At 43.8% G+C, this 27259-nt stretch overlaps 1 protein-coding gene and 1 long non-coding RNA gene across 3 annotated transcripts in view; one reads left to right on the top strand and one right to left on the bottom strand.

Moving 5' to 3' along the window:
- LOC128339929 (uncharacterized) overlaps positions 1-14652 on the bottom strand; it is a 33855-nt gene extending 19203 nt beyond the window's left edge. The window contains exons 1-2 of one of the 2 annotated variants that reach the window (XR_008313337.1): positions 14553-14652; positions 11139-11216 (exon numbers count right to left, since the gene is read on the bottom strand). This is a non-coding gene — a long non-coding RNA (uncharacterized LOC128339929). The remainder of the gene's footprint in view (positions 1-11138; positions 11217-14552) is intronic. The other variant, XR_008313338.1, reaches the window with a different exon arrangement.
- Positions 1-27259, top strand: part of LRP2 (LDL receptor related protein 2) — a 233622-nt gene that overhangs the window by 174440 nt on the left and 31923 nt on the right. The window contains exons 58-68 of the mRNA XM_053284455.1: positions 373-501; positions 3250-3369; positions 6703-6819; positions 7457-7573; positions 9381-9518; positions 11129-11251; positions 12340-12468; positions 16424-16555; positions 17438-17569; positions 19429-19572; positions 26068-26233. Of these exons, the coding sequence (XP_053140430.1) occupies positions 373-501; positions 3250-3369; positions 6703-6819; positions 7457-7573; positions 9381-9518; positions 11129-11251; positions 12340-12468; positions 16424-16555; positions 17438-17569; positions 19429-19572; positions 26068-26233 (1447 nt within the window). The remainder of the gene's footprint in view (positions 1-372; positions 502-3249; positions 3370-6702; positions 6820-7456; positions 7574-9380; positions 9519-11128; positions 11252-12339; positions 12469-16423; positions 16556-17437; positions 17570-19428; positions 19573-26067; positions 26234-27259) is intronic.

The raw sequence follows: 27259 nt of genomic DNA, 5'->3' as shown, positions 1-27259 counted from the left end.
GAGGCTTAGAGACTAGAAACAGATATAAAAGGGAGACAACAGGATAAGGGAAGGGAGGTGAGAGCAGGGGTAAACAGGGGAAGGCATGTGTGTTTATTTCATTTACACGTACTCAGGTTTAGTCACTGTAGTAAAGGGTGTACAGAAAAGATTTTACAGAAAAGGTTGGCTTTGAAGAGAGTAATTATTTAATTAATTAGGGGTACCTAATTAATTTGTACCTCCTGCAAACTGCCAGAGGTGTCATTTATATTTTCTGCCTCAGATGCCAAAACCTGATCCACTGCCATATGTGTTATGCATTATTTGTTGTACCAAAAAAAAAAAAAAATTAATGAAAGGCTAACTCTTTTCTTTTTCTTTTAATTGTAGTGGGTCCTGCCTATCGGTGTGATAACCACACAGAATTCAGCTGTAGGACAAATTACCGCTGTGTCCCATTCTGGGCTGTATGCAATGGTCACAATGACTGCAGAGACAACAGTGATGAACAAAGCTGTGGTATGTGAAGGGGCTGCAGAACTCATTTGAAATCGTCACACACTACAAGTGCAGTGCAAGGTGTAAAACAATCGATATCTTGGGAGCTGAATTCATACATTTGCACTCAGAGCCATTTTACAAATTAGATAACAAGTTAGTTCCGCTGCAATGAGAATCCTGTTAGCAGCATTTCACTGTAATTAATGCTTGTCATTGGGTATAACCTTGGAAGTTATTTACTGTAGTTAAAAACCTTGGCTACCCTGAGGCTTGCTCATATGAATGTCTTGAATTATCTTAAGCAGTCCTTCAGTTGGTTACCTGGCCAGCACAGTCAGTTGGTGCTATATGCACACATCAGTGGTTTGGTGTGATTATTCCTTATGGTTTCACCTCAGCTATGTCTAACCACTATACCAGTTATTTTCAAACTTGGCTCCCCAGATGTTGTAGGACTAAGGCCCATCATTCCCAACCACAATGGCCGAAGGCCAAGAACATCTGGAGCAGTGTTCCCTCTAACAGGGGTTCCAAGATGTTGTTGACTACAACTCCTAGATAGGGATGTGCACGGTCCGGAGCATTCCGGACCGGCACCGAAGGGGGGCCTTTCTTTAAGGGCGGGGAGGGCTTGCTTACCCCTCCCGCCTCTTTGCCCCCTCCAGCGCCCGTATTTAACAGACAAACGGGGCGCTGGAAACCAGCCGCCCCCACCCCCGGCCCCCCCGCTGCGAGCAGATTTACCCTTCAAAACTGCCAATACCCCTGCCGTCGCCCGCCAGCCCTCCCTCCCTCCCTCCCAGCTGCCCGCCCGCCCGCCCGCCCGAGGACTCACCCAATGCTTTAGAAAAAACGAGAGGAGCTACCGGACGGAGCTCCTCTCGTTACGAAGGCCTGCTGCATACTGAAGGCGCTTTGCGCGTGCGCGCATGCGCGCGCTGCAAAGCACGCCGATCGCCCGGTCTACCCGGCCTTTTCCCAGCGGGTAGACCGGGCCTCCGGCGATCGGCGTGCTTTGCGGCGCGCGCATGCGCGCACGCGCAAAGCGCCTTCAGTATGCAGCAGGCCTTCGTAACGAGAGGAGCTCCATCCGGTAGCTCCTCTCGTTTTTTCTAAAGCATTGGGTGAGTCCTCGGGCGGGCGGGCGGGCAGCTGGGAGGGAGGGAGGGAGGGCTGGCGGGCGACGGCAGGGGTATTGGCAGTTTTGAAGGGTAAATCTGCTCGCGGCGGGGGGGGGGCGGCGGCGGGGGCGGCTGGTTTCCAGCGCCCCGTTTGTCTGTTAAATACGGGCGCTGGAAGGGGCAAAGAGGCGGGAGGGGTAAGCAAGCCCTCCCGCCCTTAAAGCAATACCCCCCACCCGGACCCGGACCAGCAAGAGTCGAACCGGTCCGGCAGTTCGACCATTCTTTAGAATGGCTGCCGGACCGGTTCGGACTCATCCCTACTCCTAGAATCCCAAGCTGTAATGGCTTTTGATTGGGGATTCTGGGAATTGTAGTCAACAACATCTAGAAATCCCTGTTAGAAGGAACACTGATCTGGAGACCTAAGCTTGTGATCCCCTGAATCACACAACTTCATGTTGCATCTGTCTTAGATGCTTCAAAGGAAAATAAAGACTTAAAATAGTAATCATGATAATCCAGTAAAACCGTCCCTATTCATATCTATATCTATATCTATAGATACCTTTCACCTGCAGTGTGACTCCCGCCACCTTCTTTTGCTTGAGCCACCTGGAGCTTTGTGTGTATGTGTGTGTACACACACACAGCCCTACCTTCTCTGTTATTGTACATTTTGCTTTTGACACACTGCTGTAGATGGATTGATAACATAGATGCTGAACACAGTGAATCCTGTTTCATTGCTGATACTGAGAAAAAGGCTCCATTCCATTTGGTATTTGCCCCTTAAACTTTGTTGGAGGTCTGTGCAGCTTACCTGGAAAATTTAATTCTCTTCTTTGCTTTTTAGGGATGTGCAAATCGATTTGGGTGCAAATGGATTTGTACCCGAATCTAGCTGATCTGGGTGATTTGGAGACCAAACAAATCGCCCCTGTGGTCCATTTGGCTAGATTTGGGTACAAATTGAATTGTGCCAGATTTGATTCAAATTGATTCAAGATTCGGATTCCTCCTATTAATTTCCCCAGATTCCCAGCCTTCATTTAAAACAAAGGCTAAGCTCTAGCCCTTGTAGAAGTGGAGTTATGGAGCAAAATGTGTGGTCACTATTTCTCAAGTGTTTGGGTTCTTTGGGGTATAATGCTTTTACCATTTATTTTGACAAGGTTTGGTAACCAAGAGGTTTGATTGACCAACTATACTGAAGGTTGTGTTGGGTTCTTATTCTTGATAGACTCCTCTGGCCAAAACATCTGTGAAATGGGTTGTGATCATCAGGTGTTGGGAAATCAACCCCCCACCCCCAATGCTTAGGTCCCCTTTCACAGATTAGACTGAGCTACATCATGTATCACAATGGACATCAGCCTGATGGACTAGAAATGGCTTGGGAAGAGATTTTGTTTTGACGAGAGAGTGTAGTTTCTGCACAAGCAAGTCAAAGCAAATACTTGGGTTGCTGAGAGATTTCCTGCTCTTCTACAATGTATATATTTTAAGAAATGTAGGGCACTTTGCTTGATTTTTTTCCTGTTCCTAAACATGTACGCCCTGCATAGTGTGTCCTTGTTCTTTCCAAGCCATGTTGTATGTTTGCTGGGGGTATATTGGCTTGTCTGTCAATTGTGTGTTGCAGAGGAAATAACCTGCAATCCAATGGGAGATTTCCGCTGTGATAATCACCGGTGTATCCCGCTAAGGTGGAAATGTGATGGAGATAATGACTGTGGAGATGAATCTGATGAACAAAACTGCAGTAAGACTACCTTTTGTGGGATACCTTTCATTGAAAATATGTACCTTTTGTGGGATACATTGCCTTGCACTGAAATTGTTTTTACATTTCCTGTGTAAATGATCCGTTCTGTCCTTAGTGTTATATAGTTCATCTCTTTTCAGGCCCACATAATTTAAAAATCCTATATTAAAACAATTCTCATGTGTGCAAAAAAGCTGCTTAAAAACCCATGCGCCAAATACCTTTATACTGTATTATGAAAAAAACAATCCTGTAATATAATATTTATATATATATATATATATATATATATATATATATATATATATATATATATAAAACATTTTGATGTTGAAAAAAGAATCTTATGATTGCAAGTAGTACTAGGAGAGTTGCAAGTTCATTTTTACATACATATATATCATTCATAATGGTATATTTTTCTCAGTAAAAGGATTTGAAGCATCTGAGAGGGAAACTGTACCTATTTGCTGAACAAAATTGCATATGCATTTATCCAAAATGCTGCAATGACAAAATCTGGAGCTTATCCATAACATTTTGTGGATTCATTTAAGAAAATGTTTTGCTGCTTGTCACAGTCTAAGAGGTCTGGACTGGTCAAACCCTTACTTGACACACCCTTCTCACATATGTAAACAGGAGGTTTCACTGCCACCGCCCTCTTTCCATAGGGAAAACCTCCCTGTTTAGCCCCAAAACATGGTTCCAAAGACCTCAAAATACATCCAAATATGTCTTTAAATCTCTTCAAGTCTCATGTAGCTAGAGTGGGCATGGGTGAGGCAGAACTGAACAATCTGAGCACAGGCAGAGTAAATTTAAAGCAAATAAAAATCTAGTTTAAGTAAGTATAAAACAGAGGCAAATTATAGGCAGGAGATGTAAAAAGGCAAATATTCAAAAGCAAGATACCTTTTCATCCTGCCTGATGTTAGGCAGGAGTCTAAAACATTTTAGCAGTTAGATTGAATTTCAGAAATTAAAAAGTTTGCATCATGGCGATCTCTGTACGCTCTCTGGAGCTATGCAGCTGGAACTCAGCCAAGAGTCCATCACAGGTAATGAAAAGGAAAGAAAGCTAAGCTTACATAGAAGTCATCACTTCATGAAGCAGGAGCTCAGAAGAATCCAGAAACCAAAGACAAAAAGCCCACTTAGCCTTTATGAGGAAAAATGTGTTTTTCCCTGTCTGACATGGGAATGATGCTGGCTAAGTAATAATTTAAAAAGTATTCTTTTTAATCTGAGCAGACACCCATTCAGGATTTTGGTCAATGGTTCGAAAGACCAAATTCAAAGACTGAATGCTTTGAGAGTGGGAGATTCTTAGACAATGGGGTCGTCCATTTGCATGATGGCTTGAACATTTAGCACCATTTGAGTCTTTCCTGATGCAGGAAAACACACAAAAGTTACTTAATTGACTGCAGGATGTTACTATGAGGCAGGGAAGGCTCAAAATGGAGTTTAGAATAAAGGAGAGTTCTGGCCTTTGGGCTGACTAAAGGTTGCTTTCATGACACTGCTCACCTATCAGGTTGTTTTTTTAACAACAAAAGTTTATTTTCTGTTATAAAGTCATACATCTTATATGTATGTAGCATAGATAGTGGCTAAGAGATTGGGTTGTAGGACTCCTATGCTCTGAATTTTGACTCCCTAAGTGGTCTTGGCAAGCAACTCCATTGCAGCTGCAATATAGCACTTACATTTATATACCGCTTTATAGCCGGAGCTCTCTAAGCGGTTTTACAATGATTTAGCATATTGCCCCCAACATTCTGGGTACTCATTTTACCGACCTCGGAAGGATGGAAGGCTGAGTCAACCTTGAGCCCCTGGTCAGGATCGAACTTGTAACCTTCTGGTTACAGGGCGGCAGTTTTACCACTGCGCCACCAGGGGCTCTTTATGAAGATAATTATATTTACTTACCTTGAAGGATTGTTGAATCAAGAATACATGTAAAGTCCTTTGAACGCTCTAAAGCAGGGCTGTACAACTTTGGCTTTCCAGCTGTTTTTGAACTACAACTCCCATCATCCCCAGACACAATGGCCAATAGTCAGGGATGTGGGAGTTGTAGTCCAACATCTGCAGCAGGATGTTAACATCTGTTAACTTATGCATCTCAAGAAGAAATTCTACTTTCCTAAATCAATCTGCAACACACAAAGGATCACTAGATTTCTAATTTTATGTGATTATAATCTTAGCTGCAACTAGAGAGTTCCTGACCATTAAAAAATAATAATTTCACATCTTTTAACTTGGGGTAGGGGTAGGCTTGCCATGCCTCCTGGAATTCCGGGTATCATCCGGATTTTAAACATCTCACCTGGATTGCTTAGCCCACCCGGATTCGCCTGGATTTCAGCTTTCATTTAAAAAAAAAAAGCTAAACTCTAGCCCTTGTAGAAGCAGAGTTATAGAGCAAAATGGCAGTCACTACTCTGCTCAACTGCTGGACTTGGATTAAGAGAGGAAAAGCAAAGGACAGGAGGCCATCTGGGAGGGTTTCACTTTCACAAGTACAGTAATGCCCTGAAGAACATTGCCTTGCTTGTTATCAGCAGGGGATCTTGATTGGGCAGTTGAGAGGATAGTTTGCTTCTGATGTAAATCACTGCCTGCCTACCAGGCTGTGTATTGTAATGTTTAAGGACTTTCTTGGCTTTACATTCAATGCATGCCTACTTAGAAGTAAGCACTATTGGTTTCAATCAGATCTTCTCTCAAATAAGTGTGTACAGAACTGCAGTCTTAATTTAAAAGCTGTGTATTTTTTTTGTTCTATTGTCTGTTGTATGTCAAGGCAAATGATCTTGCAAAGATATCTTCCCCAACTATTGTTGGTAGCTATCTAGAGCAAATACAAGTCTATTGGCAAGTGCAACTGCTAATTTGCACGTGTGAATTATTTGCAAGTCAATTTGCATAATATGCAAATCAGACATCCAGATTTGGAGAGCCAGAATATGGCAATCCTAGGTAGGGGGGAACATTAGCAGAAGATCTAACTTTAACTTAACACCAAAGTAATATTGGTTATTTATTTTCTCCAAAACATTTAACTTATGAACAATACTGCCATATTGTATTACTACAGAAAAGAATCATCAATACAATGATGTTTCCAACCATATCACTTCATCATTTTGTAATCTGTTTGCCTGGTCAAACTCACTACAGATAACCTAGCTCAGGCTCTGATTAATTCCCCATTTATCTGGAGTGGGGTTTGTTTCTGACAGAACATGCATTAGATCTGTCTGTTTGTGAAAGATCCCAATATAATGATTTTACACCTTGTCTCTCTATCACAAGGTCCCCGTGAGTGCACAGAAAGTGAATATCGATGTGACAATCTGCGTTGCATTCCTTCTCGGTGGATATGTGATCATGATAATGACTGTGAGGACAACTCAGATGAACGTGACTGTGGTGGGTATTGCAGTTTCAGTCAGTGGCGTATCGGGGGGAAACGGCGCCCAGGGCAAGCTCTGGCCCTGAAATGGGGCCCCCCTAGCCCCCACATACCTGTGCCGGCGGGTCGCCCGCTGTCATGCGGCGGTGGCTGGCGGCTGGCGGCGATGTAGCGGCCCGAGCAGCGGCGGATCGCCCGCGGAGGAGTGCAGGCAGAGCGACGCCGGGGCCTGCCGTCTGGCCTGGCGTCGCTTCTCAACTGCGCAGGCGACGCCGGGCCAGACAGCAGGCCTCGGTGTCGCTCTGCCTGCACTCCTCGGCGGGCGATCCGCCGCTGCTCAGGCCGCTACATCGCCACCAGCCACCGCCGCACGACAGCGGGCAACCCGCCGCCACACGCCACCACCGAATCGCCGCCGCACGCACGCCGCCACACTCGGCGGGTGATCGGGGGGGCGGGGGATGCCACTTTTTGGCGCCCCCCACATGACCCACCAGGGTGGCGCCCAGGGCACGTGCCCTGCCTGCCCCCCCTATCGTTACGCCCCTGGTTTCAGTGTCCTAAAGGACTGTGAGGCATTTTATACAAAACTGCAACTCAACATGTCAGTTATGCAAAGGAGATGTTTCACTAATCAATTCCTCTTCTTTTTAGTGCTAAGGACATGCCACCCAGGTTATTTCCAATGCAACAGTGGGCATTGTGTAGCAGAACGGTTCCAATGTGATGGAAGTGCAGATTGTCTGGATTTCTCTGATGAAGCAACTTGCCGTGAGTTATTAGAATTGTGGCGGGAATTTACAGTGTAGATAGGACCCGGGTGAAACACTATTCTTTGGGATAAACACTTTTGGGATAAACACCTGCTCCACCCACACACACACACCATGAATCAATTTTTTAAAACTGTGAGTGTTTTCAAATAGAGCTGAAATGGATCTAATGTAATCCCCCCCCCAAAAAAAGTTCTAATTTATATTCTAATTTTGAACATTCCTGGTTATAGATTAAGATGAATTTTGGAATTTTAGAATTAAAAAAATGTACAAGTGTTGTCACCTTAAGTGGCGCAGCGGGGAAATGCTTGACTAACAAGCAGAAGGTTGCCGGTTCGAATCCCTGCTGCTGCTATATCGGGCAGCAGCGATATAGGAAGATGCTGAAAGGCATCGTCTTATACATACTGTGCAGGAGAAGGCAATGGTAAACCCCTCCTGTATTCTAACAAAGAAAACCGCAGGGCTCTGTGGGCGCCAGGAGTCAAAGTCGACTTGATGGCACACTTTACCTTTACAAGTATTGTATTTGGCAAACTGATAATTTGGTTACCTTGTGGATTTTAGTTTAGCGTTTGTCAGTAAAAGTTTTCAGGTATTTTATTTCTTAATGATTTTATTTCTTAATGTTTTACATTATGCTGAAAAATATCAAACAAGACATTTTAAACATTAAAAAAGTATCCATCAAAGCTGGATTTCAGAAGTCAGATTTTATTCTGAAATGTTGCCAATTCTTGGGTTTTTTGTGAAACTTCTCTCCAACCAGCATGGGCTTACTGACATTTTAATAGGAAAATATAACATTAAGTGAATCTCATATATACAAAGGTCTGTGCTGATAAGGGAGGGGGGGGAAATGAACTTCCTTATAATGAGTCAGTCCATTGGGCTATTAGCCCAGTGCCATCTTCCCTGACTAGCGGCATTCCCAGGACTCAGACAGACCAGTTATCAGAGATCTTTTTAACTGGAGATGCCGAAGACTGAACTTGTAACCTTTTGCATGCATTGCAAAGCATCTTCTCTAACACTGAGCTAAGTAAGGCATCTCCTGGGCAAAAAAAGCAGGAGTCACACCATGATGCCAGCAAGATCAGGATCTGCTCTTCCTTCTGAAACATGGAATTTCTCTTCCCCGCTTCGCCCCCCTACCCCCCTACTGTAGCAGGGACTACATATATATATGATGGGAAAAAGCAAACCAGACCAGAGAAATTGATTAGAATGGTTTATCACAAGAGGTTCAGAGCATAGGAATAATTTCGCTATCTTGTTTAGGCTGCCACCTTTGCACACTTAACCTGGGACTGGGAGTAAGTTTAATTGACCATAGTAGGCCTTACATTGGAGTAAATAGCACTGTACAATTTATGGTTTTATCACAGAGTAATAGAATTGGAAGCAACCACAAGTCCATCTAATCAAAACCCTTTGAAGGGTTTCTAAAGATGCAGGGCAGTGGACAGAAAAGAAGGAAGCTGTACAAACCCCTCCCTCTTATACTCCAGAACACCTAGTGGTGACATGTTCTTTATGCAGCACAGTCCTGTGCATGTTTACTCAGAAGTAAGCCCTATTGTGTTGAATGGAGGAGTACTCTCAAATAAGTGTGCATAGGATCACATCCCTCAAAGGGCTTTGTGGTCTTCCTGTGATCAAGATGAAGATATAAAAATATATCAGTTTGCTGAAAAGCAAGAAATAAAGCTGCTGAAGGAGAAATAGAATCATAAACGTCTGCATGATATTATGAGGGGAAAGGTGATGGTTATGTTAAAAGCAATGTTTCTTTCCCCCAGCCACCCGCTATCCTAATGGCACTTACTGTCATCCTATTATGTTTGAGTGTAAAAACCATGTTTGTATCCAGCCATACTGGAAATGTGATGGTGACGATGACTGTGGAGATGGTTCAGATGAAGAACTTCACCTCTGCTGTAAGTTAAAAGAAAATGTTCAAGCTTTATCTAGGATCCAGATAATGTGTTACTAATGCCCAAGAGCACAGACATTCCCAATGGGTTTGTATTGGCAGCACACTGCTGCCACCCAGCCACTCTGTCTTGTCACAGTCTGCTCCGTCCTAAGTTTCAAAGGTGGTTTGTTCTGTGGAAGGCTGCTCTTGGAGAAACATATGGAGGTCCCAAACCTCCTTGGTCATGTCATGTGGTGTGCGCACTCTCAGTGGACACTACCGGTCTGCGACATACCGGGGCGGCAAGGAGGTATGCTGCTGCCCCACAGGACCTATTTTAATGACAGCGCCGGCAGGGGAAATGCGCATGGCGGGGGTGGGGGGGTAAGAGCACCCTCCTCAGTCCTTAAAGTTACCCCCACCACCTTCGAACCGTCAGTCGCCGGTTCTGTGTACATCCCTAAAGTTTAGATCCCACTCAGGTTGAATCAGGAAGGGCTCACTCTAAATATACGTGCACACACTCTGCCTTTATACTGCAGCCCACAAAAGACCTCATTCCGCACACAGACGAAAAAAAATTAGAAAGTACGCTGGAGCTGATATAGTATAATCTGTCTTGTAAGGGATCAGGAATGAACTGGGCATGGCTTTCAAATCCTAAGTTCAGGGCACCTCCTTGTTGGTGTTAACCAGGGTTAGTATGGGTCATATGTAAACGTGAACCATGGTAAAGAAGAGGTAGGTGCTGGGGCCAGAGAGATTCCTCCTGCCTGCTCTCAATCCCTTGACCCCAGTTAAGGCCAACATTATGTTACATTTACACTGGTTCAGAGTCATTTATTCAGAATCAGAATCAAGCTTTATTACGGTCAGAGACCAGCATAAAATTACACATTAAATGGAGGTAATACTGGAGAAAAGTTACATGTTGATCGAGGAGATTGGAAATATGATGATAGCTTTTGTGAAAAAGTTAAGATTTAAAATAATTACAATTTAAAAGGAGACAAGCTACTAAAAAGAAACAAGCTACTAAGAAACTAAAACCGCTAAACATACTTTTCCATAATAAAATGCACAGAAAAGATAGAAGGAGAATTTAAATAATAGTAGTAATATAGCTAAAAAGGAGTTCATATGTGGTAAAAAGCTAGAATTAAAATTAAGAATGGCTAAAACTATAATGGTTGCCATAAGTTGGACTATTACTAAAAATGGTAAAGTTAAACGGAATTACACTAAATGGTAAAATACACTAAAATACGCTAAATGGTGAAGTTACACTGCATTAATCTGATAAAATATTATGCATTGCCATGGCGCAAGTTATTTATTTATTTTTAAATTTATATCCTGCTCTTTCTCCAAGGAGTCCAGAGTGGTGTACATGGTTATGTTTATCCTCACAACAGCCTTGCGAGGTACTGTAAGTGGCTGGTCTGGTGTCACCCAGTGAGTTTCAAGGCTGAACAGGGATTTGAACTCAGGTCTAGAGCATCTGACTAAAACATGTGGCTTCTAACAACACTTTAGGATTGCCACCTAGCATTTACAGTTTGTTGCAAGACAAGCTTTTCCACTGGTTCCCTAAAAACAGCCTTTTAAGATCACTGACGCTTTTCATTTCAGTGGATGTTACCTGTGAGCCACCGTTCCGCTTCCGCTGTGGAAATAACCGCTGCATCTACAGCCATGAACTGTGCAACCAGCAGGATGACTGTGGAGATGGAAGTGATGAGAGAGAAGAACATTGTAGGTCTATCAGTGGGCATAAAAATCAGGGATCGGTTGATTCATGTACTAGTCTGATTGTTAATAATTCTAAGTTCAGGCCCCAGTCAGGCCATCCTGCTTTTAATATTTAGCACACAGAATCGGAGCCGGTTAAACAATTTGTGTTTGTCATGAAATATGCCCCTATTCACTACTTATTCAGCACCCAAAAAAGTGCTTAGGGTGTAGACCTTTGTAGCCAAGAGATATCAAATAGATAAGATGCTTTCTTCATCATGAACCCCACTGCCGGTTAAGATCATCCGGGAGGTCTGGTTGGTGGCGACGGGGCCTTTTCTAGAGTTGCCTCGGGACTCTGGAACATACTTCCTAATGAAATTAGAGTCTCCTCTTCTAAATGTTTTTAGGGAGGACCTAAAAACATACTTTTTTAGTCAGGCTTTTAGTTTATAGTTTTAAAGCTTTGGTTTTAGAGTTTTTATTGTACTTTATATTGTTTTAATTATTTTAATGTTTTAAAGGTTTTATATTGTGAGCCGCCCAGGGACTTGTTTGTATGGGGTAGTATATAAATGTACTAAATAAATAATAAATAAATAGTATTTTTTAATTGCAGTAGTTTCCCAGAAATCAGTCTGTCTTGCCCGTGATATCTGATTGGGGCAATGACTCACAGCCAACCATGCAAACTGCCTTTATTGAAAGTTTCTGAATTTGAAAAGACATGAAATCATATGGAAACTCTGACTGTGAGCTGTATGATTATCTTACAAATGAAAGTTGTCACTTGCTGTTGCAATCACTGAACATCAGACATGTGTGAACTGGAAATTCCAGTTTCCTTTTAACAAAGAGTAAGTAGTTGCAAAGACTAGTGAAATACGTTCTTCAACTGTAATTTCACCTTCTTCCAAGCTTGTGAAAAAATATCTTGAGTTTACATGCAACATAAAGTGTTTGGATTAGCTATGGCCTGTTGGGATGTGACATAGTTCTGAAGTGGCCATCTCTGCTAAGTTGCTCTAAGTTTGTCTAGCAAGGTCTGTAGTATTCACTGTACCGAATACTATGTTTGTGTGAGGAGTACATGTGTCATCTTTGTGCAGGCAGAGAACCCACTCCTAAACCTTGCACTACTGAAGAATTCAAGTGTGGCAATGGAAACTGCATCCCACTACACTACGTGTGTGACAATTACGATGATTGTGGAGACCACTTTGATGAACTGGGCTGCAGTAAGTATCATACAGTAGTCATTGCACTTAGACTTTCCTATACATTATTGTGGGGAGAGAATCACTGTGAGGTGGGAGCAATGTGTACCTCTTCATGTAATAGTTATTTTGGATCTTTGTGAAATCCGTTGGCATTGAACAGTGTGATCATGTGGATGATCCTAGTCAATCAGGAAAGGTGAAGGCTAGTCAAAGCAATGCTTCTTGAAGAGGCCTTCATTCCTTTTCACAGTGATCCATGAAAGAATGCCAAAAGGGAGGGCACCTTTTGACCCTGACAAGTATGTTCGTGAGCATTGCCACACCCTTTTAGCTCCGCTCTCCAAAACTTGGCTAAATCACAAACTTTCAGTGCAGTTTATTCTGAGGAAGTTGGTTGCATGCCAAGTTCAAATGATAATCTAAACCAACGTTTCTCAGCGTTTTCGGAGCCAAGGACCAGCACATTCTTCATGCGCAGTTTCCTGGACCAGCAGTTAGTAAAGGGGTTTCAAGCTTACATTTGTTTATTTATTTAACAGATTTCTGTACCTGTTTATCCTCACAATGGCCCTGTGAGGTAGCTTAGGCTGAGAGATACATGAGTGGCCCAGAGTAACCCAGTGAGCTTCATGGCTGAATACGGATCTGAACTTGGGTATTCCTAGTCCTCAAACATACTCAAAACAGAGATTTCTGGACTTTAGGAACATAGGAAGCTACCTTCCGCTGAATAAGACCATTGGTCCATCCTGCTCAGTATACACACAGTCTGGCAGCGGCTTCTCCAAGGTTACAGGCAGGAGTCTCTCTCAACCCAATCTTGGAGGTGCCAGAAAGGGAACTTGGGAACTTCTGCATGCATTTGCTCTTCCTAGAGCAACTAGACAGGGTTGAGAGAGAGAGAGAGAGAGAGAGACTCATGCTAAGGATGATGAGAGTTGTAGTTCAACAATTGCTGAAGGGCCAAGTTTGCTCACCCCTGCCCTAAGGGGAATACCATACAGTGCTTACATGTAGATCCAAATGCAAAACAGGGCAGACCTTGCTTAGCAAATGGGACAATGCATGCTTACTACCCCAAGACTAGTTTATCAACTTAATTGATAGGAAGTCAAAACAAGAAATCTTATATCATACTGGAAGTCTAGAACCAAACACCCAAAAAACCTCCAAGCAGTAAAATCACAACTAAAACATGCAGCCCTTGAAATGGTAATGTTATGGTAATGCATTTTACACATAAACATGGCATCCACATTAGAAAACTAAACCACAGGGAATGGGGTTGGAGATTAACCCTTCATACCACACGTTCATACATATCCAGGTTTTTACAACTGTAATGATTTTTAAGCAGATATACACACACGAGTGGGAAAGCTTTTATTAGATTCCTTCTTATGTCACCTTAAGTGGTGCAGCGAGGAAATGCTTGACTAACAAGCAGAAGGTTGCCGGTTCAAATCCCTGCTGGTACTATATTGGGCAGCAGCGATATAGAAAGATGCTGAAAGGCATCATCTCATACTGCGCGGGAAGAGGCAATGGTAAACTCCTCCTGTATTCTACCAAAGACAACCACAGGGCTCTGTGGGCACCAGGAGTCAAAATCAACTTGACAGCACACTTTACCGTTTACCTTCTTCATCCTACTCTCCCTCCTTCCATCTCCTCCATTCACCATTTCATACCTTGCTTCCCCCAGCCTCCAGCCTATCCCTTTTCTCATGATCGCCTCCTCTCTTCTTTTAACTGGTTTTCTGAGTTCACACACATTGCACTAATTCTCTCCAGCATGCTTCCTTTTAAAAATCCCTGTTTATTATCTTCATCCCTTTTTTGGTGAGTGAGTAGCCCACCCCAGCCACCTCTTTCCTAACCTCCCTTGTCCCCCCCCACCCCAATTTGATTTCTCAGTTCACGCACATTGTACTTCTTCTCTCCTGCATGCTTGTTTTTTAAAATCCCATTTTGTTTTTATCTCCATCCCCTTTTGGTGAGTCAGCCAGCGATCAGCCCGCCCCTCACCCCCACCCCTTTCATTCTCCTCATCTCTCCCTCCCTCGTCCTTTTTCATTTGCTTACTCAGCACTGTTGCTTACTTTTGTTTATGGTGTTTCCTATCTTTTGCCTGCCTTCCTTCCTCTGTAGTAGTAGTCAGCCTCAGCACAGCCTGTAATGCAAGCAGCGCTCAAGCCAACCACTCCCTCTCACTCACTCACCCTGCGGCCTGCCTTGTGTGGTTTTTTCACAGGGATGGCAGCATTCTAGTGGCGTCACTCGCTCTCAGTCTCTCCTCTCATCACGTGAGAGACCGGAGAGATTGGCCAGGAGCAACAACCGGGCTGCCTGGAACTTGGGAGGCAGGCCCAACACTTCAGCTAGGGCTGCCTGCTTAGAAATGAGCTCCGGAGAGCTCCCGGCAGCGGCGGCCTGCTGTTGGGTGTGTGTATGTGTGTTAATTCCTTAAGGACTGGCACGGACCGGAACTCAACTCCATGGATTGGCACCGGTCTGCGAACTGGCAGTTGAGAAACACCAATCTAAACCATGGCTTAGATTACTGCCGATAAATCGTGATGCACTTCAGGCTCACAGGCACCCTCTTCTCTCTCCTCCTTCCTCACTTGGCTTGATCCTAGTTTGTTTTTACTGACTAGAATAAACCACAGCTTCCCGAGTTTGTATATAACAGGTAACTGTGGATTAGTCAACAGAGGAAATGGAAGCTTTCATTCTTCTCCTCTTACGTGTGAAGGAGGAGGAGGGAAGGAAAGAGGGAACATGTGTGAGCCTGCAACTTACTGTGACTCTTTTGCAGTAAGCTAAACCTTGGCTTAGATAATCATCTGAACGGGGCGGCTACTTACGGATGGGCCCAAACCTAGACTACATTGACGATGTTTGAATTATTTCTGTCTCAGCTGTTAATAATTGAGGCAAGCAAACAGGGCAGGGGGAACCTGGTTGTGAGAAGTGGCAGATCCCTCCGCTCCCTGCCCGCCTAACTCCCTTAACAAACCCGGCTTCTTGCCGAGGTTAATGGTACTCTTGCACCCTTAACATGGCTACTGAGTATCGTGTGACTTGTCACAGAGAGCACCCGTCTGAGGGGGGAATCCTCAGTGCAACACTTGTGCTGCGCATTGCATTGAGGGATGCCTGGAGGCCAGAACAACAAGTTCCGGCCCTAGATCCCTCCACTGTGCTCTGTGCTTCACGGAGCTGCACGGAGCGGGGCTGCCTGTGTGGGCATGGTAGGAGCGCTGAAGAGGACCTGCTTGGACGTCTGGGGGAAGGTAAGGTGAAAGCAGCCTTCCTCCTCATGCCTTCCCTGCCCGCCTGGGGCAATTGTGTGAATCGCCCCTGACCCTTAGCATGGAGTGTCTTCTAAAGTTATACACATCTTTTCCTTGTTGTTACTTGTAAACCTACTTACTATATGTTTTTTATGACCACAGTTTGAAAGCCAATAGCAGCTAGCTGCAACAAGACAATGTAGCTGGGATATATCCTGTCTTCCTCCCAACATGCCCTGCCAGCCTTTCTTAGTACGGAACCACTTTGTGTGCACACCTAGTCCTAAAATGATGTGAGAGCAGCAGTTCTGATCCAGCTCCAATGTTTCAGCTCCAATGTTTGTGTGAAGTGCTTTCATGAGCAAGGGGTTTCCCTTGGAATCCATTCAATGGGTGTGACTGCTTTGGTCAAGTCTGACTTATAGAACTGGATTTTTAATGAAATTTTGCAATTCACCAAAACCTGAACCAGTCTGGCCTGTGACACCTAATAACATTCCTCTTAATAATTTATTTCTTTCATCTCAGTAACTTCTTGTTTTTCTATAAGGAATAGTAAAAGAATGGGGGAAAGTAGATTTAAGAAAAGTTGTAAATATATTGTGAGTAATATAGTCTTGCTTTTAAAATCAAAATTATGATCTTCTTCTTCTTCTCCTTCTCCTTCTTCTCAGATGCTGGAACAGGTAGAACTTGTGCTGAAAATGTCTGTGAACACAATTGTACTAACTTAAGTGAAGGAGGCTTTATATGTACCTGCAGGCCTGGTTATAGCCCCAGTGAACTGAACAGAAACACCTGTGAAGGTACGTACCATCCACAAATTGTTTTCTATCTTACAAAGTGACATGTTACTTTAATAAATCCCTTTGTCTCTTTCATTATGCCATTAAAATGTATTTTTGTGCTCTTTCTCCAACCCTCTCTTGACAGTGAATTTTTGTTTGATGTTTAAGAGCATTTAGATGCCAGTTCATAATTTTTTAATCTATCACTCTCCTGTCGCATTGACTGTTCAAAACATATCCCCTCTTTCCCCTTAAGTTGCTATTCACAGCCTGACCGTGAATTTCAGACATAATAGGGAACTGTAGTTGTTAAGTGGAAGTTTTCAGTCTCCTCTCACATGCTGGAGGGGGAGAAGAGGGGACACTCATTCTCATAGTGCTAAAGCACAGTTTAACATTACGTCTGAACCAGGCTTTTGAATCCAGAGAATCCCGACCAGAATAAAAATAACCACTCGCAGGTTTCTATAAAGATTTTCACAGGAGCTTGCACAAAAGTCCACACTGTGCTATAATAGGTTCTATAGCAGTTATCATGTTTTAACTCCAAAATGAAAAAAAAGTGTACGGTGAACATATCTGGGGTCAAGAACATATCTGGGATCAAAACAGACCTTCTCCATGTGGAAGAGACATTGTTTGATCTAGCCCACTGAAAGTGTGTGTAGGCCCAATTCAGATGAAACATGGACCCAGGATTAAATCCTGGTTTCTCATGATATCTCTGAGTCTTAGGAGCATGTGCTTCCCCCTTTTATTACAGTAATATTTTATGATATATTGTTGGATTACATATGCCTTAGGTGTGACACGTAAGGCAATTCTTCTTTTCTCCCCACCCAAAAAACAACCACCAAAAAACCAAAAAAGAAACTCATGTTTATTTCTCTTTTCCCTCAGACATCAATGAATGTGAAATCTTTGGAACTTGCCCCCAGATCTGTAAGAATTCCAAAGGAAATTACGAATGTTTCTGTGCAGAAGGATTCCGCTCTGTTGGGGATCAACAGGGAAAACAGTGTGCAGCCAGTGGTAAGCAAGTGCCTTTAGAAGTCAGTGGTGAATTCAAACTATGCACCATGAACTTAATTCTGAAACAAGTCATCTTGTCTTGGCTCTGGTGTTTTATAATGGTATCTAGATCTTGGCATGTATATTCAGTTGTACAGAAATGCAGGTGCAAATGTCCATAAAGCCATTGTCTACTGCTTGGTTACTGAACCTGGGTGAAAAAACACCTGACGTTTTGTTAAGATGTCCTCCTTCCCTCCCTAATATCCTTGCAAGTTCCAGAAAACAAGAGGACTGTTCATGCTATAATGGGTTGTCAGCAGGAGAAAATTAGTAGTTGTAATTTATCAAAAGGAAAATTATATGGATGTAAATCAAAGACATTTTGCTGACAGATTGTCATTTATGGTTCATGGACTGATGAACATAAATAGGTAGAGTATAGGCCTTTTAGAATAAGTCACTTGAATTCTATCATTCAGGAATGTCCCAGATATTCTTAAGAAGTGCAAGTGACACTCTTGTGTAGTTAATTATGAGTAGGTGGGAAAGCAAAGGAAGCAGAACTCTTGCTTGTATGAGGTACAATGTTAATGTGAACAAGATTGCGCTATGTGTGAAAAGATACTTTAATTAATTATGGATAATCTATGAAATAACATCTTCACAAACTAGATCCCATGCCACTAATTCCATGTGCCCAAATGGACTTTGGGCTGATATATCTTGAATATTAGTTGCCCGTGCCCATAGCAGAGAATATTTGAAACTGATGGAAGTTTTGAAAACCTGTGTGCAAGATAGGTTTTTAGATCCTCACCCAAGACGGCTCTTATCCAAAGGTGTCTAGCAGGGGTGGCCAAGGTGAGGCTTTCTAGCTGTTGTTGGACTAGGACTATAATGATCCCAGATGGGGTTGATGGGAGTTGTAGTCCAACAACAGCTGGAGAGCCTCTGGTTGGGCACTCCAGTCCAGGGGCGGAGCCACCATTGGGCGAAAGGGTTCAAAGAACCCAGGCCACCAATGGGAAAAGGCCACCAAGCCCCGCCCTGTGGCTCGGGCTCCATAGGAGCCCAGAGCAAACTCCCCCCTCCCACACCTGGGTGAACTCTTTGCCAATTATTTCAGGCAGCTCTGACTGCCCGATAGAACATTTTTCCCTTCCCGAGCTCTCCCTCTCCAGAGAGGGAGAGAAAATGGAAAATGTCCTAACAGGCAGCTGACGCTTCCTGAAATGACGAGGGGAGAGCTTGTTTGAGCTCTCGGCAGCCCAGGCCATGCCCCCTTGTCAAAGAGAGGGAGAGGAAGGGGAAAACGTTCTATCGGGCAGTTGGAGCTGCCTGAAATAATTGGCGAAGAGTTCGCCAGGGCTCTCGGCACCCAGGCATGGGAGGGGGGAATTCGCTCTGGGCTCCTCTGGAGCTCAAGCCACGCCCCTGTGCACATGACATCTTGTGCACAGGCATATTGGAGAGGGCCAAAAAAACGGGATGCACGCCAAATGGAAGGAATTGGTGTTTTTTTCTATCCCAATTCCTTCCATATTGGAGAGGGCCGCCAAGCGGGGCTGGACGCAGGCCGCCACTCAGCTGGCTCCATTCTTGCTCCAGTCAATAGTAATTTACTACCTGGTATATAACTGGGGATAGCAGGAATTTATAATCCATAGCTGGAAACTGAGTGGTAAGTATCTGCAGGAGCAGTCTGTTAGTGTTACAGATCAAAGTGCTTTAAATGTTTCAGGGACACTCCTAAACAAACTCCAGCAGAAACATGTAACATCATATTTTGTGTTTCACACATCAGTCACTTCTCCTGCATTCCCTGAAAGAAAGAACTGCCAAGCACTACAATATAAAACGTATTGCTTTCTTTTTAGGTGACCCACCAATCTTACTCCTGCCTGACAATGTCCGAATACGAAGGTATAATATGTCCTCTGAGCAATACTCTGACTATATTGAAAATGAGGAACACATTCAAGCACTTGACTATGATTGGGACCCTGAGGGAATGGGCCTCAGTGAGTATATTCAAAATTTTAGCAGTTAACTTTTAACTATTAAAAAGTAAGTTTCTGTTTTGGCTTGGCTATGTAGGAAAAACCAAGCCAGCAACAATGGAATATATTAATTAACAATACCGGATGCATAAATAAGCCCTTCATGAGTAACCATCTTCCCATTACTCATCTAGTACTTTTACCAATTTTTATCACTCACACTGCTGTCTGGTATAGTAGTGTAATTGGGGAGAGGACATAGAGAGAGCATCTATTTTGCATGCAGAAAGTCTCTGTATCTCCATGTGGGTGGGAAAGGCAACTGCCAATCGTTGTAGACAATACTGAGCTATCTATCTTTCTTTATATATAATTATTTAAGGCATATCCGTGGCTAATCCCGTGTGTGGCAGCTCTCATGAGAGTTCGCAAACAGAAGCACCGTAGTGATGGGCAGTGGAGATTCCATATGCAGATAGGGAGGAGGAGCCTGTGGCACTGTGGTGATTGGGCAGTGGGGATTCCATATGCAGATAGGGAGGAGGAGCCTGTGATGGTTAAGGTCAGTTGGAATGCAACTGTTACTGGTCGGAACATGTTCTTGATTGAAGAGGAGAGGAATCTCTATATATAAAAGGATAGTGGGTAAGGGTCTGCGAAGAGAGGAGTCATGAGGGAGGAAAGAGCTCCTTCAGGAGAAGGAGGCTGCCATTGTGTGAATTAGATGAGGAAACAAGATGAACAAGATCTGTTAACTCAGGAATGGAGAGAGAGAGAAAGAAAGAAAGAAAAAAGAAAGGAGTAGAAGAGCGAGTAGAGGAGAGAGTAAGAGAGAAAAAGAAGGGAGGGGAAGAGAGAAAGAAGGAAGGGAAAGGGACAGAGCTGAGTCTGAGCCTGTTAGCAGCCTGAGGGGAATGAGCAGCCATGGCAGTGCCAATTGGCAGCAAGGAAGGGCCCAGTCAACCACTGCTGCTGTTTGGAGCTACTGAGGCCATTGGCAGAGGGAGGCAGGCATGCAAGGGACAGGTGCAGGCCTGTCAGTGGCCTGAGGGGAACAAGTGGCCATGGCAGTGGCAGCAGCGAGGAAGGGCCTGGTCAACCATTGCAGTTGCTGCTGCTGCTGTTGGTCCTCCTCCTCCTCCTCCTCTGGGGAGGAGCAGGAGTAGGCTTGGGTGAGGGTGGGGAGGTCTCTGGGGATAGGGGGCTGCAGCTTGGCCAATAGGTGCCAGCAACACTGCAGCCATGACCAAGAGGGGTGAGGAAGATGGAGTAAAGGGATGGATAAATGACCGTGAAGGGGGTGGAAGCACCCAGATGGAGGAGCAGGAGTACAGCTCAGGTGAGGGAGGAGAGATCTCTGAGGTGAGAGATCTCTGAGGTGTGGCAGGGGATGAGGGGAGCAATCAAGCACTAGCATGCAGATGCTCTGCACCGGTTAAGCTAGTATAGAGAAATGGCCTAATTCGATATAAGGCAACTTCGTAAGTCCATTTGGCAGAGAGCTGAACAATCTGGAAGATCTGTTTCTTGGTCCCTCCTACCCCTGCCATGGATTCACTCTGTGGTTTTGGACATATTACTCTCTCATTGCTTTAGTTCCCTGTTTATAAAAGGAACAATAATGGCTGGCCTCACAAGGGTTGTTGTGTGTGGGGGGGGGGGAGTATTCTAAAGCACTTTGCAGATTGAGTCCAAATATTGGAATTATTTGCTTGTTCTTGTTTTATTTTGTTCATTAGCTTTTATTTTGAACTGGCAGATTCTATAATAGGCCCTCACAGAGCTGACTGATATTTCCATTGGTGTAGAAGCTACAGTGATATGGAAGCAGCTTCTCTGCAGCTTCTTCCTATGCTGCCCAGTAACATCTAGATGGATAAGTCATATGGTAGTGGCCAATGAACTTGCTGCTTATCACACAAACATCTTCGAGTCCTTAGCGAGTATTATTCTGGTATAGAATGGGACTACATCCTTGTCTGCTGCCACATGGATTGCCCATCTGGTCACAACCGGAGCAGTGAGGCAAGAAGCTATAAGGAAGCAGGTTCCATGATCCTGCAGGAATATATTGGATGATCTGTAGCATCATCCATTGCCATTCATAAGCCTGGGTTCTGTGCCTGTGCAGGACCTCATGGATGGAATATCCAAGCTCCTCATGGTGCTTGCAAACCACCCTTCATGCTCAGCATGACCATTTTGGCATTTGGAGCACCATTCCTTCAGTTCCTTTCTGACCATCAAAGCATTTGCTCGTTGACTAGGACTCCTCTGTTGAATTGGTACCTATAGACGGAGAGAGGGTTTTTGTTTTTTTAACTTAAATAGACTGGTTTGTTGAAGTACTGTAAGTCAAAAGACTCGACCTCCAGGAGTCATCACAAGAAGCATTAAAAAAGAAAAGAAAAGGTCTTCAGACAAAGATCGACATTCTGACTCACCAATGCAAAAGCGCATGTCTATTGAGTCAACAGAACATTTGACACCGAAAACCTTGCTCTAAACCCTATCCCCCATCAAGTTCAAGTGCCAGTGTCACAGGCATCTCCACCGTCAACACTGAAGCGCTACACAACATCAATATTGGCCTTGTTGTTGAGAGTCAACCGCGTTAACAATGCTAAAATCTCCTTTGCTGTCGGTTCCATGGTACCGAAGGAGCAAACCTTGGACCCAATTCCGATATCAATGGAGACTGCACTGAGACGTCTGTCTCCTTTGCTGGATCCATTGACGTTGATGGCATCACAAGCCCTGTTACAGGTTCACTTCTCCCCCTCGGTGTCTATTATTTATGTTGACGTGGAGGAGGAGGGAGTCCTTACAGGGGAAGATTTTAATCATGCAGCTGCCTGTTCCTTGCTTTCCTTGCTTGCTTATTTGGAAAGCACCCCCTCGGCTTCGACATTTCCTTAGCCAAGTACTCAGTGTGGAGGATGATATTGGGGAGGATGTTATTCCCATCCCGAAAACTCCCTCAGTGTCCAAATCTACTGTCCCAAGATGAGGGTTAAATTCTACATCCCAATCTAAAGACTCTAAAGCTGACAGCTTGAAAGGTCATCTTCTGGATAGAATACTCTTAAATGAGAGAAAAGTCTCCACCAGGCATAATTATGCTTACAAGTGGAAGAGATTTAAAACATGCATGTGTACTGGTTTAGTCCTGAAGATGCACCAGTTAGACAAATACTTTTATATTTGACAAACCTAAAGAGCAGTGGATTGGCCAATGTTTCTCTGAAGATCCTCAGAACATAAGGGATGGAATGGCAGAACTTCCTTTTCTCATCTGGATTAAAAAAGATTCCTGAAGGGGCTAAATAATGTGTGTCCCCCAATTAGACAACTGATCGAACAATAGAGTATTTCATTGGTTCTTGCTCCTCTGACGGAGCACATTTCGAACCAATGGCAACTTCTTCCTTGACCACTTTTCTAGTGGTCATAACTACAGCCAAGAGAGTTAGTGAGTTAACAACTCTGAGAATTGATTCGCCTTATTCTAGACAAAGTATAAGGCAATTCTACTTATGCTGACAAAGTGCTCATGTGGATGGACCCCTTGTTCAATCCTAAGGTGGTCTCAGATTTTTACCTGAATCAGGATAAAGTGCTGCCCACATTTTTCAGGAACCCTACTATACCTTTAGAGACATCTTTACATGCATTGGATGTCGGGAGGCCATTACTGCTTTATTTAGATAGTACTAAGGGCTTTCTTACTTCTACATACTCCATTGTTTGATCAGTTGTCTAATTGGGGGATATAGATTATTTAGCCCCTTCAGGAATCTTTTGCAATCCAGATAAGAAAACACAGTTCTCCCATCCCATCCCTTATGTTTTGAGGATATTGCAGCTATGAGTAAGCAACTTTTTGTAACCTATAAAAGTAGATCTAAGGGCAAGCCTATATCAAGGCAACTCCCATCCCATTGGTTGGGGAACTAATATCATTCACATACCAAGTTCAGAAGGTGGACCCACCATGTACAATTAGAGCACACTCTACAAGAGCATATGTTACATCAATGAGCCCCTGGTGGCACAGTGGTAAAACTGCCGCCCTGTAACCAGAAGGTTACAAGTTCGATCCTGACCAGGGGCTCAAGGTTGACTCAGCCTTCCATCCTTCCGAGGTCGGTAAAATGAGTACCCAGAATGTTGGGGGCAATATGCTAAAATCATTGTAAACCACTTAGAGAGCTTCGGCTATGGAGCGGTATGTAAGTGTAAGTGCTATTGCTATCTGCAGCACATCTCTCAGGCATCCTAACTGAAGACAATTGTAAAGTTGCCACATGGTCATCAGTGTTACCTTTTTGTGAAACACTATGCAATTGGCTTTTTGTTCTGCTGTGGAGGCTAACTTTGGGAGAGGTGTTTTGAACACCAACAACAGCAGCAACAACAAATATTTATATACTGCTTTTCAACAAAAGATTCCAAAGCGGTATACATAGAGAAATAATAAATAAGATGGATCCCTGTCCCCAAAGGGCTCACAAGCTAAAACAAACAAACAAACCATATGATAGACACCAGCAACAGTTACTGGAGGTACTGTGCTGGGGGTGAATAGGGCCAGTTATTCTCCCCCTGCTAAATAAAGAGAATCACCATGTTTAAAAGGTGCCTCTTTGCCCAGTTAGCAGGGGTCTTGCAATAGCTTACTGCTCCCTTCTCCTGGGTAAGCTTACTAAACACTCAGGCTTATAAGAACATAAGAACAGCCCTGCTGGATCAGGCCCAAGGCCCATCTAGTCCAGCATCCTGTTTCACACAGTGGCCCACCAGATGCCGCTGGAAGCCACAGGCAGGAGTTGAGGGCGTGCCCTGCTGTTACTCTCCTGCAACTGGTACTCAGAGGCATCCTGCCTTTGAGGCTGGAGGTGGCCCACAGCCCTCCGACTGGTAGCCATTGATAGACCTCTCCTCCATGAAGTCATCCAAACCCCTTTTAAAGCCATACAGGCTGTTGGCTATCACCACATCCTGTGGCAGAGAGTTCCACAAGTGGATCACGCGTTGTGTGAAAAAGTACTTCCGTTTGTTGGTCCTAGACCTCCTGGCAATCAACTTTATGGAGTGACCCCTGGTTCTAGTGTTGTGTGAGAGGGAAAAGATTTTCTCTCTCTCCACTTTCTCCATGCATGATTTTATAGACCTCTATCATGTCTCCCCGCAGTCATCTTTTTTCTAAACTAAAAAGCCCCAGGTGCTGTAGTCTTGCCTTTGAGTGACAACAGATCACACTACAGATAAACAAGTTGCTCACCTATACATTTTGATCTTGTAGTGATCCATTGACATTCATAAGAACTGCCTATCCTCCCTGCAGCAATAAGTACATAGAAGGACATTAATATGTGCTCTCATGAAGCATATGTGTGGATGATATGTGGGATGATCATCAGATGATGGTGGTCATCCAGTAACCAAAGGAATGGTGCTCCACCTGCCAAATAAACGGTCACAGTGAGTGTGAGGGGCGATGTGCGTGCACCGCAAGGAGCATGTATATTCCACCCACAAGGTCCTGAGCAGATGCAAAACCCAGGCTTATGCATGTCAACGGATCACTTACAGATCAAAAGTTACAGGTGAGCAACCTGTTTATGCAACCAGAGTTTGTAAGAACAGGGAAGCAGGGCTTTTGGGTTGCTGTCCCCAAGCTTTTGCTACACAGCGTCATAGATAATCATATCATTGGCTTCATTGCCATACTTTAAGTAGGTGGCTTCTCTGCTCAGAGTGGTGGTGTTCAGCTGGTGCTGGACAGGGTCAGTTCTAAAAGACCAGTTTTACAATCTTAGGGTGCTCATTGATCCAGAATTGTCATTGGAGGCCCAAATGGCCTCAGTAGTATGAAGCACCTTTCACCATCGGTGGCTGGTATGCCAGCTACCACCCCTGCTGGACAGAGGGAGCCTGGACAGAGATAACTTGGTCACAGTCAGCCATGTAACTTGGAGTAGCCTCCAGGTTAGGCTACTGCAGCATACTGAAGGTGAGGTTGCCCTTGAAAACTGCTCAGAAACTGCAGTTAGTCCAAAACACAGATGCTAGACTATTAAGGAACCAATTGTTTGAAGACATTTTGCTGATGCTCAAAGAGCTCCACTGGTTCTCCAGCAATTTCTGAGCACTCTTCAGAGTGCTGGTGCTTACCTTTAAAGTCCTATATAGCTCTGGACCTGGGTACTTGAAGGAATGCATGCTTGGGAAAGAGTCTTTTTCACTATTGCACCCCCTTACAGAATTCTCTCCTCAGGGAGGCTCGCCTAGTGCCTACATTACTCATTGTTAGAATCTGGGGGAGTTTTTCATTTTACTATTTCAACAAGAAAGGGAATGGCATTAAGTTCTCAGGTATAAAAAACAAATTGCTTAGGCCAGATTCATATTTGAATAACATAAGGATCTTAGGGACCTAGTACTTAAGCCAAGTAAATAATGAATATTTCAAATTCATAGTGCAATGAATATTATTTCTTAAACTTTCTGCAGGTGTTGTATATTACAGCATTCTGGGGCATGGTTCAGATTTTGGTTCCATCAAACGTGCCTATATACCCACCTTTGAAAGCAGCAGAAATAATCCTGTGAAGGAAGTTGACTTGAATCTGAAATACCTGGTCAGTCCTGTTGGTTTGGCTGTGGATTGGGTTGGAAGGTAAGCATAAAGGCTGGATAAAAATGGTTCAGAAAGACCTTTTGCTCCTTGAATATGCTAAAGATGTGATGAATGTTAAACAGCCTTTTGTAGTTCAGTATGCTGGAGCTCATTCAAAATGTGTGCCCTACTACAACAGTGCTGGTGTGCATCCAAGAGCTTTGATGCCTTCTTCCTGAAGTTCTAGCTTTGCATACGCTGAGGTGCTTTGATATGGGTTTGGTACTTCAAGACAAGCTTTGCTCCATAATATCAGCCTGTGTCAACTCAGATATGCATATGGAGTCCATATGCATATCTGAGTTGGCACAGGCTATACCGAGTGAGCTGCTGGACATTTGAATTGGCTCCAAGTATTCCAAGCTAATGATGTTCCACTTGGAAGATGGAAATTGGGTGCTGAATGGGTGTAGACAGTCATCTTGTAGGAATCATTCCCACCACATGACTACAGTCTTGTCACATTGTTTCTGAATGGAAAAATCACCTTTTTAACTGCAGTTTGGTTAAACAGAAGGAAGAGAAGAAAGGGACTTCTTTCATCATATACTAGGGCTTGAATCAGCAGAGAGGGACTTCCTTCAGTACATACCAGAGTTTGAATTTGAAGAGATTTGCTTTAAAACTCTTTATTAATACTACTGTTACTACTACGGATATTTATATACTGCTTTTCAGCAAAAGTTCTCAAAGCGGTTCACATAGGGAAATATAAATAAATAAATAAAGATGGATCCCTATCCCCAAAGGGCTCACAATCTAAAAATAAACGTAAGATAGACACAGGCAACAACCACTGAAAGGCTAGTTGCTCCTCCCCTGCTCAGTAAAGAAAACCATCACTTTAAAAAGGCGCCTCTTGGCTCAGTTAAAGAACTTCCCTGCAAATTCAAACCCTGGTCTGTAATGAAGGAAGGCAACCTTCATTGAAAAAGGGGCAGGCTCAGAAATGTTAATTCCCTTTACTGATTCCATTTAAAGTTACTTTTGTGTTATAATGGAATTCTCATACAACTGGCTCATCAC

The sequence above is a fragment of the Hemicordylus capensis genome, chromosome 1 (assembly GCF_027244095.1).
Source record: "Hemicordylus capensis ecotype Gifberg chromosome 1, rHemCap1.1.pri, whole genome shotgun sequence".
NCBI lineage: Eukaryota > Metazoa > Chordata > Lepidosauria > Squamata > Cordylidae > Hemicordylus > Hemicordylus capensis.
The sequence above is the reverse complement of the archived record's forward strand: the minus strand, read 5'-3'. Positions and strand labels throughout refer to the sequence as shown.